The sequence below is a fragment of the Haplochromis burtoni genome, unplaced genomic scaffold (assembly GCF_018398535.1).
Source record: "Haplochromis burtoni strain Fernald_Lab_line unplaced genomic scaffold, NCSU_Asbu1 Contig_226, whole genome shotgun sequence".
NCBI classification, from domain to species: domain Eukaryota; kingdom Metazoa; phylum Chordata; class Actinopteri; order Cichliformes; family Cichlidae; genus Haplochromis; species Haplochromis burtoni.
Genome location: NW_024582587.1, coordinates 13,972 through 33,607, shown reverse-complemented (window position 1 = coordinate 33,607; position 19,636 = coordinate 13,972). Strand labels below are relative to the sequence as shown.

General features: G+C 38.4%; 2 protein-coding genes across 16 annotated transcripts in view; one reads left to right on the top strand and one right to left on the bottom strand.

The window, feature by feature from the left end:
* Window positions 1–10,518, bottom strand: part of arvcfb (ARVCF delta catenin family member b) — a 250,929-nt gene extending 240,411 nt beyond the window's left edge. For 7 of the 11 annotated variants that reach the window (XM_005936879.3, XM_005936883.3, XM_005936880.3 and 4 more), the window contains exon 1: window positions 10,119–10,518. The gene's annotated coding sequence lies outside the window, so the exon portion shown is untranslated. The remainder of the gene's footprint in view (window positions 1–10,118) is intronic. The other 4 variants (XM_042226746.1, XM_042226747.1, XM_005936886.3 and 1 more) reach the window with 1 other exon arrangement.
* A 623-nt stretch (window positions 10,519–11,141) lies between these two features.
* Window positions 11,142–19,636, top strand: part of tango2 (transport and golgi organization 2 homolog (Drosophila)) — a 20,901-nt gene continuing 12,406 nt past the window's right edge. For 2 of the 5 annotated variants that reach the window (XM_005936878.3, XM_005936874.3), the window contains exons 1-2: window positions 11,254–11,383; window positions 13,033–13,155. In XM_005936878.3, the coding sequence (XP_005936940.1) occupies window positions 13,100–13,155 (56 nt within the window). In that variant the 5' untranslated portion in view covers window positions 11,254–11,383; window positions 13,033–13,099. The other 3 variants (XM_005936875.2, XM_005936876.3, XM_005936877.2) reach the window with 3 other exon arrangements.

Here is a 19,636-nt window from a genome sequence, read left to right as displayed (position 1 = left end):
AAACAGAGAGGGCGTAAGAAAGGCGACTGGATTATGAGCGAGTCAGCATGTTAGAGGACAGTCCTGTGGATATTACAATAACAACAAGCCGAGGTCCCAACAATTGGTTAGATTCAAACAAAAAATCTCATTTAAAACCAATTTTCACAGAAGCGTCACCATGTCTGGTAGTAGAGAGCTGCCTGCACCCACACCTGGCATTTAAGGACACGACACAACATCAGCTTGAAAAAAACCCACACAAACATCCTACTTTATAGTATGACTCAAACTCAGCAACTGGGAACAGGATGAAAACATTTTTAATAGAAAAAAGTACAAAAACAGATTCTTGTATAGTAGTTATTGATTTTTGAAATTACTGATGGTGGTTTGCGTAAAGCATATGAAGTGGTTTTATATATACTGTTAATTACTTTATTAGCTGCAAAGTAATATATTTTTGGTATCTGTAACAGTACAGATCTCAGTGGCAGAAAGACTAGGGCTGTCACGATAATAGAATTTCAAGTTCAACACCAATACCCAGAAAAAATGTTTGATACTCAAGACAAACATTTTTTTACTAAAGTAAAAGGCACAGAGCAATACTGGTTCATGCAAATATCTTCAGCTGCAGTTTATTTCCTGCATTTATTGTTGTTGTTGTTTTTTTTTTTTATCACTTAGCATCTTATTTTTGCTGCTGCTAACCTAGAGTTAGTAAAGCAGACTCGCTGTTTCTGTCTAGCTACTGTAGCTGCTTCTCTCACCTCTGGGATTATGAGAAATATAACACTTTTTAGACACAAACAATTGTGTTGTCCTGTTAAAAATAATACAGTCTATGAATGTTACAGATAAACAGGACAGCTATCACTCACTGTCAAGCTTGAGCATTAATGTTAGCTTTTTATTATTAGCCATAGCTTATACCTTAATGATGAATGATCTCCTAAAGAGAGACAAATGACAGTAGGTCCAAGGGTCTAGGGACTGAATGCCATCCTAGACCATCTTTAGGACATTATGATAACATACAGTCACTACTGAATATAGCATTCACTGATATAGGCACACTAAGTTTCCAGCACATCTAGTTTCTATTTTCTCTAAAGTATAGAACAAAATGGTCTCGGGTTATTCTCATTTAAAGCTTTTAACAATTAAAATGGTCTGAATTTTGACCTTCTATGACTGCTTTCATTATATGTGAGCCTTTGGGTTCAGCTAAAAACGGTGCAATTCATTTAAATAATCAGAGCAAAACATGCTAATAGTGTACAACAATCCGACAGGCTGGGATTGAAAAGGTCAGAACTGAAAAGAACTAGCTGGCTGTTGTTGTTGGTAATATCTACCTATCATTCTCCCAACCACCTAAGGCCCAGAGAGGCAGAGAAGGTGAAGAGACTCTTAAAAGACTTTAAAGAAATTCTTTCAGTTATCGTGGTACTTTTTCACTGAGTATAACTGTCACTGCAATAATATTCACTATATATAACTATCTAATCTTTAAAAGCACATTAGCTGTTCAACTGCAGCATTAGGAAGGACCTTATTCTATGTTTTTTACATCTTGCTAATATTAATACCGTCATAAAGTCAAGTTATATTCTCCAGTATTACTTCAACATCGTGCCTTCTCTGTGTTTTTGTTGAAAGATTATATTTTATTTAACTTAAAACAATTTTTTTACAAAAAGGTCAGCATATTAAGCAATACGGGTCATATGAAGCATTACCTTTGTGGAAGAAAAGGATCTGATTATATCTGGGGATTTGCTCTCTACTTTCACAGTGTCACTTCACTAAAGGTCCCCAGAGCTGATTTTTTTTGTAGCTGCACTTTCTCAAATCACTTGACAGAAAGCCACAGGAAGGAGAATTTTGATGTTTCTGTTTTATTTCAGACCAAAGTCATTCTAAAAGCCAACCAAGTAACTGGCTGCCATCTTTGAATGACTCCTTGCAGCCATTCTGAAGCCCTACAGGAGAAGTAGGAGAGTAGAAACACCAACCAAATCCAAACAAAAGATTCTTCAAAAGTTTTTTGACTTTACAAAGCTGATTTTTCACTGCAAGTTTATTTATTATTAATCATGCACATTTCACAACATTACTGCTTTGACCCAGAGTTCTGACAGAATCAACAGCTCATCTCATGAGTACTGAACAAATGTCACGTTGATTTATGTTCTGGATACAAAAGGCAAGAAAAAGTACACTAACCTCTGTCATTACAATAATGATAATGAAGAGAGAGACATGCCTGTTACCACATGGGTGATAAATGGACTGATTCCTATATAGCACTCAAAGCTCTTTTTACAACATGCCTCATTCATACAAGCAATTTTTCCTATTCTTGAGTGATTTCTATCTAACATTCATACACCGATGGATGCATCAGAAAGCAACTTGGGGTTAGTATCTTGCCCAAGGATATTTGGCATACAAACTGGAGCAGCCAAGGATTAAACCACCAACCTTTCAAATCAGTAGATGCCCTCCTCTACCTGCTGAGCTACAGCCCAAAGTTAGAGACACCCCGATCGTGACCCTCTACTGTGTTCATGCTTTAGTAACGGATTGGCTGACATGTTTCCCATTAGGTTTCAGAAATCTCTGATAGATTTCTATTCAGGGTTCTTTTAGCTCCATGTCTCGTCTCTGTGTTAATATCTCTGTTCCCTTCAGAGCAACCCAGTTCTTTCTAGACAGTCAAATGTGTTTTGCCCAGGTCCTGTTGAAACAAAGCTACACTTTATTACCCTTACAAAACTTTTAAATTTAATCCCCTGACAGAGGTAATCGATACGATCCTAACAGAATTCTGTAGTCACACTGTGTTGACTCAGCCCAGACAAAGACATGAGTTATAGCCTTTGCTGGATGGGTGATGTAGAGCAGGTGCCAAGTCAACAGATCAGTGCCAGGATGGGTGGCCGAGGGACTGTGGAGCTGGAAGGCCAGGGAGGTTGGAGGTGCATGTTAATCACTTCAGGAGCAGGAGGCAGAGCTCTGCAGGTGTCTGTCCCACAAAGACCCATTCACTCCAAGTCCGGGCTGGCTTTCTTCTGACCACTCACTATTACAGACAGCTTCAGTCAGCTCACAAAACACAGCTCATGCACGATCCATCTCAGCAGAAGAAGTTATGAATCGCAGTCATCTCCGTTTCCATATGCAGCAAACACACACAGGAATCAGCCTTTGTTCTCTTTGAAATAATTCATGTGTGCTAGGATAGCGTTGCTGATAATTACCTCTCTACGTGACTCAGTCAAGAAATACTGCGTACATTTTTAACACCGCTACTACTTTATGCATTTGGCACTCAAGGATGTGAAGCACATCATTTCTGCTCCAACTGAATAGACAAACACGCAATGCCCTTTCTATATAACTCTGCTGCTCTATAATTCCCGTGCACAATCACTAATGAAATGCTACATTGACCATGAAACTATAATGAGATGAGTATAAGGCTAATGTGATTAACATAACATTGTCTCTCAATGTACAACATTGCTACAAATACGTTGACACTGATGAACAGGGTCATTTTAATACATCATGTATTTTATGTTGTTTGGAATGACACTGAAGCCAGTTCTGCAAACGCAAGGTCAAAATTTCCACAAGTCATCCCAGGAGGTTCAGGTGTTCATGTGCCTAATTTGTGAAATCATGTAATCTAGGATTGCCCTATGCGTCTGCATTCTTACATCAGAAAATAATGTGTGTGTGTGTGTGTGTGTGAAAAATCGTTATGTCCAGACAGAAAAGGAATCCATGGTGCCCCTCTGGATAATGTTTGCAGCAGGTTTTTTTATTTATTTCATTTCACGGCAGGAAAAGCATAGGTGTAACCCATCGTATTAATAAGGACTGTGCTCCACTTAGACCCTTTTTAGAGTTAGTTTTAAAAAGTGTCTAAAAGTGGCCTAAATTAAATTAAGTGTAAGTGCAAACATACTCTGCAACCCTAATGTGTCCTGATGGCTCCTCATCAAGGACGTGACCAGAAAATATGACACTTCTGCACAACATGGTGCTTTTTTCTGGTTCTTGCCCCACTTCTACAAGTTTCATGTGACTTTGTGTTGCTGGAACAGCTCGCAGAGTTTATTGGTTCTTGGAACATTTCATTTTGCTTGCCAGCCTCCACTTAACAAAATTACTGTGGCCAGGGCCATTGAACTTCTAGCGTAAGGGACTTAAACCTCAGCCACACACACCAACACAAGGTGAGCTGGTTGCAGTTTGCTTCACACAGTTCAATCTCAATACCACTTTGGTGTTTTCATACAAGCTGGCGTCTTCCATGCAAAGTACTGGTGACCACAGCTACCTACAAGAAACCAAACTAATAGCAAAGAAGACTGTTTTGCTTTTTCTGACCAATTTCAGCCACTAACGGAAACCTCCTGCAATCACTTGCCAACCAGTTGCAAAATGTACACTTTTCCTTAGTGACCAGTGGTTGCCACAAAGTTTCTGACCTGTCTCTAGGCAGATGTGACTGTGGCCTTATTAGTGAATTTATACTTATGAAAACGTATAACATATCTGCAATTACACTGCAAATATTTTAAAACCATAAACCCTTCTGAAACCTTCTGCAGTAACCTGACCTGCACCTCACTATAAATTTAACATCACCATCAAGTTAGCCCACACAGGTATGAATGCTGGTAACAGTGTTGGCCAGTTGTGTAGGCTATGTTGCATGTTCTACATAGATTCACAGCAAAAATGTAGTCAAGGTGTTAGAGAGTAACAAAGTCAGGCCCAGCTGGGCGCTGGCATAGAAAAGGTGATGTGTCTCAGATGTCCAGTTTTCATCTGATTACCCAAGACACATTTGGAAAACCATCGCTGCATTTAGCATTACTTAAAGTTACAGTAGACTGGTAAGTGGTTCTGGAAATGATCAGGAGGAAAGATTAAAGTCAGTAAAACCTGTTTACCTTTTCTGAAACATACGCTTTATCTCATCATAGCAGGAGAAGTAATCAGGTGCACAAATTAAACTAGCACTGTTGGCACTGTTCAGTTACACCTCTGCTTTTCTTGCATTGACGGTTCATAAATGTCATGAAAAAAAGGTATTTAAAGACCTTAAAGAATCGTCATTTGTGGTAATAATTACACTTGTGCTTTGCTGCTGAGTCAATGCAAGCTGTGAAAAGACGTCTAGGGTTTTAACAGAGTAACCAATTTATTAAAAGGCTTAAAAATGTTAAGATTACCTTTAATCAGACAGAATGATGAAGTATGACACTCTGTAACTGCATACATGTTCATCTGAATCTCCAATTGTTTTTGCTGTTGATGCCCCTTAATCCCTGTTCCAATGAGACAATGTGTCCCAGCTACTGCTGGTGTGATTATAATGGCTGGCTGGATGAAGCAACATTATAATGCAACCAAAATAGATGGGTGGATATTTCATGGGTGCATTTATATTACTAAAAACTGTTAGGATAGTGTTTGCTATCTCTGACAGCACAGAAAAAGACAATAAGGTGGCACGTTGATAAGAACACTAGCTTGATTAAATGTCATAGTGGCTGAATCCTTTATTTAGAGGCTACGATAATTCCCTGATTTGACTTCATAATATGATTCCCCCTTAAGAGACTACATCTTTGCTAGTAGTATTGGTTGTCCTAGATACACAAAATGCAGGTACTATAAAATGCCCATGGTCTGTTGCAATACACTGCAACTGCTGTTTCAGTGTATTGCAAAAGAAATGAATGCATGGAGACATCTTTTCTGTTGTTTACAACGCTCCTTTTGCAAGTGTTAAGATGTCTTGCAATGGTACAAAATATTGGCATGGAAATGTTAGTATCATCCGTCAGAAATATCAGACTGTGACTAATCGTGTATCACATAAACCAAGCTGCTCTGTTATGTCTGCCCCTGTGACACAGTCAGGGAGGGAAGGAGTGATGGATAGATGGAAAGTATAACATTCAAAACACGGATTCAAATTCAGAGAGTGCCACTAAACTGAAACAAAGACGTCATCTGACCAGCTCACACAGTTACATTCAAATTACAAATATGCCACGGGGCTAACAGTTAAGAATACTAAGTTTTGAAGCAGCGGACGTCCTAATAAGTTAGTGCCTTACTGCATAAACTGTTCTCAAGATTAAAATGACCTCAGGTTGTGTCAGGCTCATTAGAAAAATGCCATTTTAACCTTCTGATATTTAAGTGGTGATTATAAAAAATTCATGAAAAATTAAAAAGTTTGGTTTGGTCTCCATCGATAGGATAAAACATTTTCCTATTGCAACCATTCTAAAACATCTTTCTGCGTTTGGCACAACATGCAGTAACCCCTATAATTGTTTTTTAAGATGATTATGTCCAAATATTTGAACATTATTCCCCTCAAGGAAGACAAAATACATAAATACAAGACAGTTGGCACACAGGGAAGTGTGTGATAACAAAGGGAAAAACAAAGATTTTTTAAACATTAGCATTCATTGGAAGTCTTCTTGTTTACCCCCAGTTATTGAGTATTTTTCGCTTTTCAGCACACTCATAGGTGGCGCAGAGATTCTCATTCTGTCCAGAGACTGCTCACTGTGTGTGAGCTGCAAATATTTTCAAAATGAGCTCCTACCTTATTACCAATCAGTCTAAAATGTATTCTGACAAAAGAAGCATCTGAGGAACTTTTAAAAATATGATTGTCATGACCTAAGTCAACCATAGCAAACAATTAAGAGGCTAAGGTCCTACACACATAACAGTCTGTGTAAAGGAGCATTTTGTTTGTACGAACTGTGCTGTAAAGTGTAGTATACACCTTCTATATAGTGATACACATCAAGCAATCTTTTGGGATGTTTCTGAATGCAGCAGCATTCTCTGTAACACAGTCTGAAATGCATAAATGAGCTAAATTCTGAGTCAGTGCAAAAGTTCTGCAGAAATGTCAAAAGCCTTAAGAGAAAGACATCAGATGTTTATTTCTTTTCTTTCTCTTCATACTATAAATTACTGTTTTACATAGTGCATGAGGGCTGTTATCTATACACATCCACTATGTGAGCTGGTTGACAAAGTCAGCAGTGCCTCGGGTTTGTACTACAAAGCAATTGCAACATACACAGGACATCCCTATCTTTGTTGAACAAAGACAGTGTTCCACCGATGTGGACATTAAAGTTATTCTATTCTATTCGGTTTTATTCTGTCTGGCTTCATTTACTTTAACATCTGGACTCAAGTGCAGGAGTCATTCCAACATGATTGGTTGTCATTCAACCCAGGGTTTAACTTTCTCGCTACAAACACATTTACTTGAAAGGAGCGGTGTTAGCAGCATCTGACCAATCTCCAACACAGTACAGAGAAATCTGTGTGTGTGTGTTTGTTTGTTTGAGTACATGTTTGAGTACATGTTTGTGAGGACAGAAAATTGGCATGCTGCTATACTTGTGGGGACCAGTAGTCACTTATGGGGACAAAATGCCGTCCCCACAAGTTTGAAGGCATTTTTGAGGCTCAAAATGTGGTTTTAGTGTCAGGGTCACTATTAGGTTCTGGCTAGGTTTAGGCTTAGGTTTAGGATTAGGCATTCATTTTTGATGGTTATTGTTAGGGTTAAGCATTCTGCAAATGAGATGTCCGCAGAGAGAGAGGATAAAAGTATACAACTAAAAGCACTGTATGAATGTCTGTGTACTTTTAGCACGTTGGTCAGTAATGCTGAAGGACTATGATACTTACAAAGTCTTTTTTTTTTTTCAAAACCATGAAGGAAAGCCACCAAAAATACCAACTGTGTAGCAAATTTACCAGATGAGTTTTACCATTAAGACAGGAGCATATGCCAAATTATATTTGCATATTCTATTAAATTAATGTTGAAATTTACATAAGACAATTTTAGCCTTGTTTTTTCAGCTACAGCCCAGGTGCTACCTAATGGTCTGAAAGCAAGTAACAAATAAAAATAAAAACAGAATTCAGATGCAGATTTAGTCTACCAGCAGATTTAACATAAACTCCACAGATGCAAACCGATTCACTGTATTTGTATAATAAATTAATGGCTACAGAATAATAAATATTGTTAAACTAAATGCAACCAGCAGTGGACAAAAATGAAGGATTAAAGTTGCCTCTAAGGATCTATATTTCTTAGTGAGAGTCATCAGGGAAAGATGAAGACTATAAATCCACCAAGGTATAAGGCATCTTCCAGGAATGGTGGCAATCCTGAGTATTGACTTGTCGGTGGGCGGGGAGTTTGTATCTGTTAATCTCTTATCTTCGACATAACCTTCTTCAGCACAGGTTAGATCTGAAGAATAAGTTGCCATGGCAATGTGCCCGGTAAAAATCAAGCATAATTATTGCACTGAAAACCCAGGTTTAAACCTGAAGTTACCACTTGCTGCATAGTGCAGACCTTTGGCCTCAGATCTCACTACAGTGTCACCACTGTTTGGCTGGTCACTCCATACATATTCCTTACACAAAAGAGTGCACATAAACCACCATAATGGGTGTCTGTGTAAGCTTCCAATTAAAAGCATTTAATAATTTATCTGTGTATATCCATGTTCCACTTGAAAGACTCGGCATGCAGGTCGTGTTATATCTAAGTGATAACTCACACATTAACACAAGGTGTTCCTATCCAACTGACTCCACCAGTCAGTTGGATAAAAGTTTAAATGTATATAGAAAACTCAAGGAAGCCAAGTTGCTTTCACTTAGAACTTAGATAAACCTGCAGTCAGGGTTATCACAACATTTCAATGGAAATAACTAGTATTATTATAAAATTGTAATGAAAAAACCCAAGCATCAGGCAGTTTGTGAAATAGTCACAAAATATAAAGTCTTATGTTGTTAAATGGGCACAAATTTTCCATATTTTTGAGTTCTATGTGGCTATGAAGCAATGATATATTAGTAGGATACTGGTGTCCTATTTGGTTTAGGACAGCTGCAACAGAATGTACTGTCTTAGTCCTTGTAACATGTCATTTTGCTTGCTAGGCCTCCTTTAATTACATTACTGTTCCTTTGACCTTCTACTGGAAGTGACTTAGACAGTAAGGAAATCAGAGTCAGATGTAAACACTGATTTGTCTGAGCTGCTCACTTGCCATCCAATTGCCAAAGACACTTTTTAAAAAACAAGTGTAAACTCAGACCTAGACTGTTTGCATGATGGTTCACTGACAAAGCCTACTGATCACAGTTTTTAAGTTTTAAAAAGTACCCTCATGTTCATCTGGAAAGAAAATTATAAGGCTGAATAGTGGGTTTGTAGATGATCTGTTAATGGTCAGTGAGGCGGGGTTGCAAAATACCAATTTAACGTGCTTTCGTTCTGAATGTTGAGTGTCACAAAAAAGAAAAGATTGGGTGACAGTTTATAAATTTCGATTTGCCACGAGGCTGAGATATAAATTAATTGCACAGTTAATTGCTTTAACAGCGCACCTCGAGGCCATCGGAAGGCTATCGAGTGTGAAAAGCCTGATCAGGATAAATCAGCGTCTATTGAGAATAACTCTTTCAAAACATCCACTTCACTCGGGCGCTTGTGTGTATACAGCACTATTAACCCAACAACAGCAGCACTCCATCAGTCAGCCGCCCCTTCTCCAAATAAGGTAATTAGAGTAGAGAAACCGGAAGACTCTCCATGGAAACTCACTCACAAACAGCACGAGCGAAAAACAATAGAGCAGTGAGGATGAGATGATTGACAGCTCGTGGCGGCTCTCGCGTCCTTCGACTGCATCCATGAATGTTTACAACACGGGAGCACGCGCAGATATATTCAATTTCATCCAAGCCCTCGTTGTTATAGATTTTTTTTAAGGAGCATTAAATATATCTCTTCCCACCGCGCCACCCTAAAAACGTATATTTAAACAATAAATTAGCTAAAGCTTTAACCAAATAACACCGAGTCCAGTTCATTACACTTCAGACGAGCACCTGCTCATGTCAGGAAACACAGCCCGCGGGTTATTGTGGGCTTTCCTGATGTTAATTGACATTTTTGTCACACCCGCCTCCTGCTGAGAGAACAGGATAAAACTTACGAGATAATAACAGAGCTGTTTTCTGGTTACCTCAGTTTCTCCCGGTCATCGTTGCTCCCGCAGGCGAAGTGACTCCCCGTTGTGATGAGCAGTACTCCGAGCCTCACCGCGAACGCCGTTATTTTTGCCTGCAAGTTAGCCTAGCTGCTGCAGGGAGAGCCTACTACTCTCACAACCTGCCAAATCTCTCAAACTGGAGTTGGCAGGTTGCTGTCGGCGAGTCCCTTTAGTCGCTCCACATGCAGCGGGGAAAAAATAAAAAAATAATAACAAACAGTAAACCTAACCTAATGGGCTTTGAAGTTATTGGATGCACTCGAAGCGGCTAATAAATACGTTAATTAGAGACAGCGAAGTTGTATTCTAGTGTACGAAAGGCAGAGCAGCCTTTATCCCGCTCATCCACAACAGTGCTGGATGCTGTCGGTCACAGCGAGTGTCTCCGCCCCATTCAAACTACTATTGGAGGAAAATTAACCTAATTCGATTATTCATAAAAAGACTTGTTACTTTCAGTGAATTTATTCCTGTTATTACGTTTAAGTTTTTCTGTCAGTGAATTAAAAAAAATACTATTTTGTTAAACCTTCCATTTAAATTCATAAAACTCTATATCAATTTTTAATTTAATTTAATTTAATTTAATTTAATTTTATTTTATTTTATTTTATTTTATTTTATTTTATTTTATTTTATTTTATCAGTTTCATCTTGCATTTCTCTGTAGGCTTCTCCTATCTATTGATATGACATGATTGATGTCAATACTACATCGTGAAGCCCGCGGGAATACAAAAAAGACGTCTACAGAATATTTTTCAAATTAAAAGTGTTCCTTATTTGGAAAAATGCTACCCTGTACTACAGTCTATGTGTTAAAACAAATGACAATATAGTTTTCAGTTATATTGTATTGTGAGGCATAATCATGTTAATAAAATAAACCCTGTTAGCCAAGCCGTTTTTTCCTTAAAGAATTGTAACATAAAAACACAGTTCTGACACTAATGCTTTTATTTTGAAAATAACGTTAACTAAACCGGAAAGCTCATTGCTTCCGTTTACTGCGAGCTTGGCTGTTCGTGTTTTGTAAAATGACCAATCATACTGGAATACTGAGCATATGCGCTTGTTTTAGGTATGTAAAATGCAGAGGCGGGCGGGGTTAAGGTCACGTCACAGATAATAACCGGTCACGTCGGATTTTTAGCCTTATGAAACGACTGAAGACTCAAATCGAGGTCACTCTTTGTGAGTACTTCCTTTTAGCTGTCAACACCGAGTGTTGAGGGGTGGTGAGTACAAGTAGGCGACACAACAGCAGTGTAGAAAACCGATAAGCCAGATATCATTTGTAGTATATTGTTTCGCACATAGCTAAGTTTTGGTAGGAAGCTAAAGTTTGCTGGGTCGGTGTCCTCGTTATACTGTTAACTATTACTAAGCTAACGTTAGCTAGTTATGTGTAGGTGAAGTTATCCTGGAACTAATCGTTCAACTAACCATATTACTCGACTAATATTTTGTCTGTGGATATGCTACTGAGCTAGTTCGTTGCTGTCTATCAAATATTAATGTCCTGCGACAATGCTAGTCGCTCGTGTCCTCGTATCATTCAAAATGTGTAGTTGATGTCAACTGTGACAAGTTGTCACAACCCTCTAGCTTCATAATACCAGCTGATTATTGGGGTCGGACTAGCGAGTCATTAAATGCCATTGTGACATATGGCTAAGTTTACGACTCTACTCAATTGCTACCTTTGCACTCATTACAGTTAGGATACTGTAGCTGAATGACTTGTATCCCAGTCCTTCTGAATGTGGTGCAGGACATGACCACACAATATACTGCAAAGACTGTAATAAAATGTGATTAGCATGTTCTATAAAGGGAAACCGTTTTTCTTCCACATATAAACTAGGTGCTGAGTGAACGCAGACAGAAAAAAAACTTTTGGGTGCTGTGTTCTAAGTCTGGAAACAATGTATTCAGAAAGTTTTCAGAACTGTATTCGCCTCAAAGTGACGAAATAAAAACGTAGAAAATATGTTAATTAAGAAAACTTCAATATCACATTAACCTTGTTTTATTAGAGGTGTGTCACCTGGGATATATTTCCAGGCTTATACATAGATGTTTGTATTTAATTTACAAACTGTCGGTGGAATAAATCACGAGTCTGGGTGGGGATCCCCTTGGCAGGTTGAACGTCTTTGCCAACTGCAGTAGTCTATATTGTCTATTTTCTGGTCACTCACTCTTGTAGCTTTCAGGCGATGAGAGGACTTGGTTTGCTCAGGTTAGAGAAATTTTTTCTCATAGTCTGATATGAGGAACCTCCTTCTGCCTGCCATCTGGGCCATAAACCCGTTATCATTGGAGTACTGCAGTGATGAGCGTCCTTCTGAAGGTTCTCTCATCTCCACACAGAATTTCAGTAAGAACGACCACTGGGTCACTTCTACTAAAGTCCCTGCTCTTTTGGTTGATTGGATGGCCTGCTAGTTCAAAAGTTTCAAGAGTCCTGTTTATTCCAAACTGCTTTCATTTAAGAAATATAAAGGCCATTCTGTTCTTTGGAATTTTCCCTGCAGCAAAATGCTTAGCATGCTTTGCAATGCTGCACTGTTTCTGATCACTGCAGGAATTCTGACTTGGCCTGGTTTTTGCTTTGACGTGCATCATCAGGCATGAGACTTTATATAGGCAGGTGCCTTTCCAAATCTAGTCTGGTTAATTAAATTTACCACAATTTATCAGTCAAGATTTTGAAACACTTCAAGGGAACTCAAGAGAAATAGGAGTTAAAGTACACAAGTTTTTTGTTTTTTTTTCATTAGTCATTTTTGTTTTTGCTGTGATATAGCAAGGTGTGGGAATTAGATTGTTTGTTTTCTTTAAAGGGTATTCAGAATAACTCCTATATTCTTTTCTTTGTCAGGTATGGCTGAGATTTAGAGGCAGATGTGAACCAAGTGAAAGCCCTGCCATCAATCCCCAGCACATCCATGTGTATAATTTTCTTCAAGTTTGACCCCCGGCCTGCATCCAAAAATGCCTACAGGTAAGGCAGTTAAGTCATGCATTAAATATACAAGGACTTGAAGCAAGTTCTTGATAAACAATAGAGCTGTCTCATATGACTGTAGGTAATAAAGCAAAAACAAGGTAAGCACAAAAAACAGGTATCAGCAAACCCTCTCGAGGCATTGTCAGCCACAGAACTGCACACTCTGAGCAGAGATTTTAGTATCTTGCCTAAGGACACTCCAGCAGAGACTCTAAGTGCAATATTACTCTCCTAACCTCGTAAATCAAGTGTGTAGCAGCAAGTGGAGAAACATTGTGGTTATGTTAATGTTATTGCCATCTCTATGCGCTATGTTTTAGGGGGCGAGGTGATAAAAACTCTATAGAACATTTATGTTCTCATGCAGATTTATTATGTAACTGTTTGGGCCAGTTTTAATATTTTACTTAGAGCATATTTCTCAAAATTCATAGTTAACATGCAGCTACCAAACTCTTGCAATGTTTTTTCACATCTTTGCTGTGATTCCCTCACAAAGCCGGATACTCCCTGCAGCTAGGAAAGTTAGAAACAGCCTCTCTACCAATTTTATGAAAGCACTGACTCTTTGTGCAACCTCCGTGTGCCCTACCCAGCAGTAAATGCTAACTTCTTTTAGTGAACAGCACAGATCGGTGTAGTACAAGCAGTCAGTGTGAGTTACAGCCTGATGGTATGTGGAGCCCCAGCTTATTATAATCCCCCAGAGCTTGAGAGCAAGCTCTCTGCCAGGCCATTGTCCATCTTTGTCCTTCCCTCTGGGAGTCTGACCTCACCTAAGGAGATCACAGCAGAGGTGTGTTATGAGTACTGACTCAGACCTGAACCTGGGGAAAGGTGAAACGCACTGTGTCCTAATGCAGCATCATGTCTGCTATTTATAGACTGTACTGGCTGCAGAAGTAGTTTCTTTTTCTCAGGCGAATGTGTAAATCAAAAGGAATATGCAGCATGCTAAGATAAAATTGGATTGAAGGCAGAATTAAAGTTTCATTAAGTGCAATTATTATAGCGCTCACAGCACAAAATGACAGGAATGGATCTGCGGGAGTTAAATGGGTTAATATTCCACACAAATGACTCGCTGATTACCCTCATGCTGAGATCTCTGTATTCAGAAACGCAATTTCTAGTCTCCACTGTGTTTTTCTTCACCAGCTGCTCAGAACAAAAGCACTGCAGCAGTCCACCAAATAGCATTGCAGTATGATTTTGACCTGGATATATTGTATCACTTCTCATTAAGGTTAGTCATTTAAACATAATATAAAAGTGCCACTTACAATCCCTTTAACCAAAAGATGATGCTGATGTACTAAACAAACAGCATAATGGCAGCCCTTCATAAAGCTTTTGTAATAGTTCTTTATCTCATGTTGCTCATGGCTCTTTGCAAGTAAATTATAGTATATGATGAATAGATTGGTTCTTATATAGCACTTCTGTACTCTATTTGAGCACTAAAAGAAGAATACAACATGTCTCATTCACCCCACATTCATATAAGCACTTTCTTCTATTTCTAAGTGCTTAGAAAACCACCAACCCTCTGATCAGTAAATTACCTGTCCCACCTCCTGAGCTGGAGCCACCCCTAAGCATGTATTCATGATGTAAGCATGTTGACACTGTAACTGAACAGCAAATAAAATGATTGATCCTCTTGGGATAAGGTCACTATATACGATGGCAGCATGCCTGTTAGGTCATCACTCTGACACAACCTTAAATGTCTCGACAACAATTGATGATGTCCATGCTTTTGGTGACTTTCGTTATCTCCAGAGGATGATAATGAAAGTCTAGTGACTTTGGTGATTCCTTTATCTTTCTAGACCCACCATGAGGTTAACATTAACATGCCTTGGTGTAAATGTATCAAAGACTCAGGAAATTATCCCATGGGAGCCACATGTGTTTGGATACATAAGTCACGGTGTTTGTTGAATAGAAAGAAATCAAAGTTGAGTGTCAATGAGCTTTGATAGCTCTTTCCTTACCACTGTGCCTCCTACATGATCCAGCTGGCTGAATCACACTGTGATCCGAGCAACTTGCATGGGATTTGCCCCTCAGGATGCAAAAGCAGATGCTCTCTTCCTGTGTAGCATCATTAGTGTTAGCTTTGTTTTCAGGAGCAGTGGTGGCTCATAAAGCACCATGGGAACGGGCTGTCATTAGCCTTTGATACACAGAGGTCGACCCCTGTTATGTCATTTGGCCTTATTTGTTTGCTTTTAACAAGATGCAAGCTCCTATGTTGAAGGAATAATAGGAAGACCATTAGAAGCTTAGGAATAAAAACATACATTTGCAGGTTCTGATGCATTTCACTGACCTCTGTGGCTTTTAATGATTTGTAATCATATGACAGCAGTCTTTACCTCAATACATCTAAAGATGAAGTTATAAAATTGCTTGAAATATTTAAAAATATTGAATGAAATGCAGTGGTTTACAAGCAGTTTAAACCCTATATTTATTGGAAATGGCACAAAAACTAAATAAAACCAAACCTTTTTTTAATGTATGGCATTTTTTTTAAAGTCAGTGCCAGCAACAAGCAATACTTTCCAAAAAAGTTGGGACAGGGAATGTTTACATCTGTCCTTAATTTAGTTTAGTTATTTATTTATTTGACTGTCAGAGACCATGAACAAAAGCATTCATCTCTTAGGAGGAGTGATGCTTTATAACAGATTTAGCTACTAGCTCATTTCCATCTGCTGTCCCTGGGGAGGCAGATGCAATAGTAAATATGACATACAAATACATATCCAAGCAACTCGATATAAAAAGGATTATATTATCAAGCAAACATACTCAGACTAACAGCCCCATCCCCCTTGTTCCCACCACACACTGAGATTTAAATTGTGCATGTTTGGGGGGCACATATATATATACAGTCATGAAGAAGAAATGTTGTCATGGAACTCAGTCTAAATGCACCTGGTGATTCAGTAGCTTGTAGAACCACCTTTAGCAGCTATAACTTAAAGTCATAGTTTTCTGTATGACTTTTATCAGTCTCTCACATCATTGTGAAGGAATTGTGGCCAACTTTTCTTTACAATATTGCTTTAGTTCTTTGAGATTTGTGGGCATTCGCTTATGCACAACTCTCTTAAGGACCTGCTACATACAGGTCTGGACCATTTCAGCACATTGATTCTTTTCTTTTTCAGCCATTCTGTTGAAGATTTGCTGCTGTGCTTGAGATCATTGTCTTGTTGGGGCCAAGCTTTAACTGTTGGACAAATGGGTTTACATTTGACTCTAGAATAACTTTGATCTACTCAGTGGCTGCAGGGTGCCCAGGCCCTGTGGCTGAAAGACAAGTCGAAATCACCACCCCTCCACCACTGTGCCAGACACGTGGTATGAGATGGAGGGGTTTTTTGGTTTGTTTTTTAAAGGTGACAATGGCCAGACATCTACACTCTAGTCTTGTTTATCTGAAGGACATTGTTTCAGAAGCCTTGGGATTTAGGAGGAAGAGGCTTTCTCCTGGAAACCTTTTCAGACGCCCATACTCTGAGTGGTAGCACTTGGGTTTTCTGCAGTTTCTTTAAGCATTGCATCGTCTGACGTTGGGGTGACTTTGCTGCTCCCCAACTCTTGGTAACATTGCGGCATTGTATTAACACATATCTGAATGCTCCAGACCAACAAACAGTTCAAATGTCCACATTTATAGAGGCGCTCACAGTTTCTGAAGAACAGTTAGACAATTGGAGTGGTGTAGTTAGCAGCACCTCCTATTACTTACCCTCTTCAATCATATGAAACAATAGAGTAGTACTTAGTTACAGGTTTTCTAACCGTGGAGATGCTATTAAACGATTTCTATAAGCAGGCTAGACATCTGAGTGAAAAATTGCTTGTAAAAACAACATTTTTTTATATTTCATTTCATACTGCCCCAAAAGTTTTTGATAGGTGACTACAGATAGGCAAACTCTTTCACAGCAAAGCCCTGCTGCTGTATACAGAGATTTCTCCAGAGATTTTTTTGAATCATTTTAATAATATTCTGTGCCATAGATAATTCTACATAGTTTGGCATTAAGATGTATTGAAATGCTTTATCTGTATTTTCAATGCATCTTTTCACAATACGAAGCCACTCCCCATATGTACTTAAAAATAAGACAGATGCTTTTTATTTGTTTATGTTATTAATTTGCTGCTATAGTGCAGATTATTTTATTTCGCAAATTGCATGAAATAGAGAGGTTACCTTTTTCATCAAGGAACAGAGTCAATGTTTACTGTTTTTCATAATATCTGAGTAGGAAAGATGGGCTGTGTGAAGCTGTGTGATTGTTGGGTCTTAACTGCTAAGTGAGGACATACTAGCCCACTACAAAAATGACAAAAAGTGACCCGTGAATAAAGGCACATGTTAGAACAGGTGTTGCATTAGATACAGGTCACAATACAGTGTTTTGCTGTTAATGGTTGTGAGCATAATGGCGTCATTACAATCTGATTCACTCCGAATAATAATAAACTGTAGGTCAAAGTTTAGTGCAGCGCTTAACTGACAGACAGTCTGTGTCAGACTTAAGAGTCCCATTGAAGGGGATTTATTGGAAATCATATCACACTCTTGTTCAGGCTATTCGCTCTTGTTTGCAGCAGTAAATGTTTGTCTCGTAGCCTTGCTTCGACAATAAAAAAACAAATTTAAAATGGAATAAAACACCTGCAGAGGTGCATGTGGCAGACACAGCCAGCTTTGCAAAATGAGATTGAGATAAGATGATTTACTTGTAAAATACTATTTCAAATTGTTTTAACCCCGTAATAGCCTGCTTTTTCTCCACTTTAGGTAGCTCCTAACAGCAGTGGGGTTATCCAACACTTGATTCAAGCTATTTGATAGTTACAGAGTTTAATAGTCATACACTCTCATTTATGTGGCTGTGTCAGTACTTAGAGATGCTCATGCATATTTCTCCAAAATTCAACCTGGTCTATTTGAAATGTTCAGAATCTTTGAGCTCTTCATTCTAAATATTTACAATACAATAATATGTATTGTATTCTAGTTTCTTTGTTTGTTTTTTAAGATTCAAAGTGTTTTCAGTTGTTTCTAAAAATGAATAAAACCACAAAGCCAAAGGCATTGGAGTCATTTCATAAAAAACATCAGTGATTTCCTCCCACGAGTTACATGGTCTCAAAATACATAAGAGTGGATGGGAATTTGTTGCTTGTTGCTCAAGAATTTGGCTTCAGATTGTGAAACTTGGAGCTGGTGTAAAATTGATTTTCTTGCAAAATTTCACATGACTAGCTGCTCTAGTTGGGAAATGGTAATGAAACACCATACTTCAACCCCATCCCACGTACTACAGGGATCTGTAACTGTTCATCCGTCCATCAATCCATCCATTTACTACTGCTTATACGAGTTCAGGTTGCAGGGCCATCAATGTAACCAGAGACCAGTGTCCAATCCACACAAGACACTAAAATCCTATGTCTCCTCCTGTGGTTGATGGGCCCACAGGAGGACGGACCTATGGAGTTTCTTTGGGCTTGCTTTTCCTACCCTGGGCCTCATTCCAGGATGAGACCCCTGTGACTCAAATCCAACCACTGCAAGAAGGTTACAATTCATTTTTGCACGTCTTCATTAAATAAACCTGTTTTATATGGAGGGACTCAATCATATCCAAAAGCCTGCTGTATATGGATAAATTCTCCAAACTTGAGCTCCTGACTCTATTGCCTTTTGCTTTTTTCAGTTACATTCCTTTTGATCCTCTTTACTTTGGTCATCTTCAAAGAAACACCTTCTCTTTGCAGCCTTGACCCTTTATATTCTCTCCTCTGGCTCCTGCTCAATCAATTTAGAAAATGAGATGCTTAACGTGAGTGCTTCTGGTTGTATCTGAGGACTTTATTATACTGAAAATGTGAAAGTTGCACTGTAACAGTCTGGGAGCTTCTTTTTTACACTGACCTTCTGGCCATAAACCACAAACGCTTACTGTTTTCATCATTACAGATGCTGTATATATATATGTACTGTAATTATATAAGTCTCTAGTGGATAATAGTAGCATATGTTTTTACCTTCATGTTAAGATCAAATGAATTAGACTCACCATATGATAGAAATATTCTTTTCTTTTTTTTTTTTTTAAATAAATGTCCCATAGGCGAGAGAGGGAGAAAGCTGGATGAAAACAGCAAGAAGAAAGATCAAAAAGTGAGCAAAAAGTGTAGTGGACATGTGATTAGAGTCAACAAAAGATTTACAAAGCCAGTGTCGATTGGTTTGCCTACATTCACTGATGATGATTTCACATAAATAAGCAGCCTGTTATATTGATATCAAATGTGGATTCCCAGCCCTTAGGATAATGTTATGTTATGTTATGTTATGTTATGTTATGTTATGTTATGTTATGTTATGTTATGTTATGTTATGTTATGTTATGTTATGTTATGTTATGTT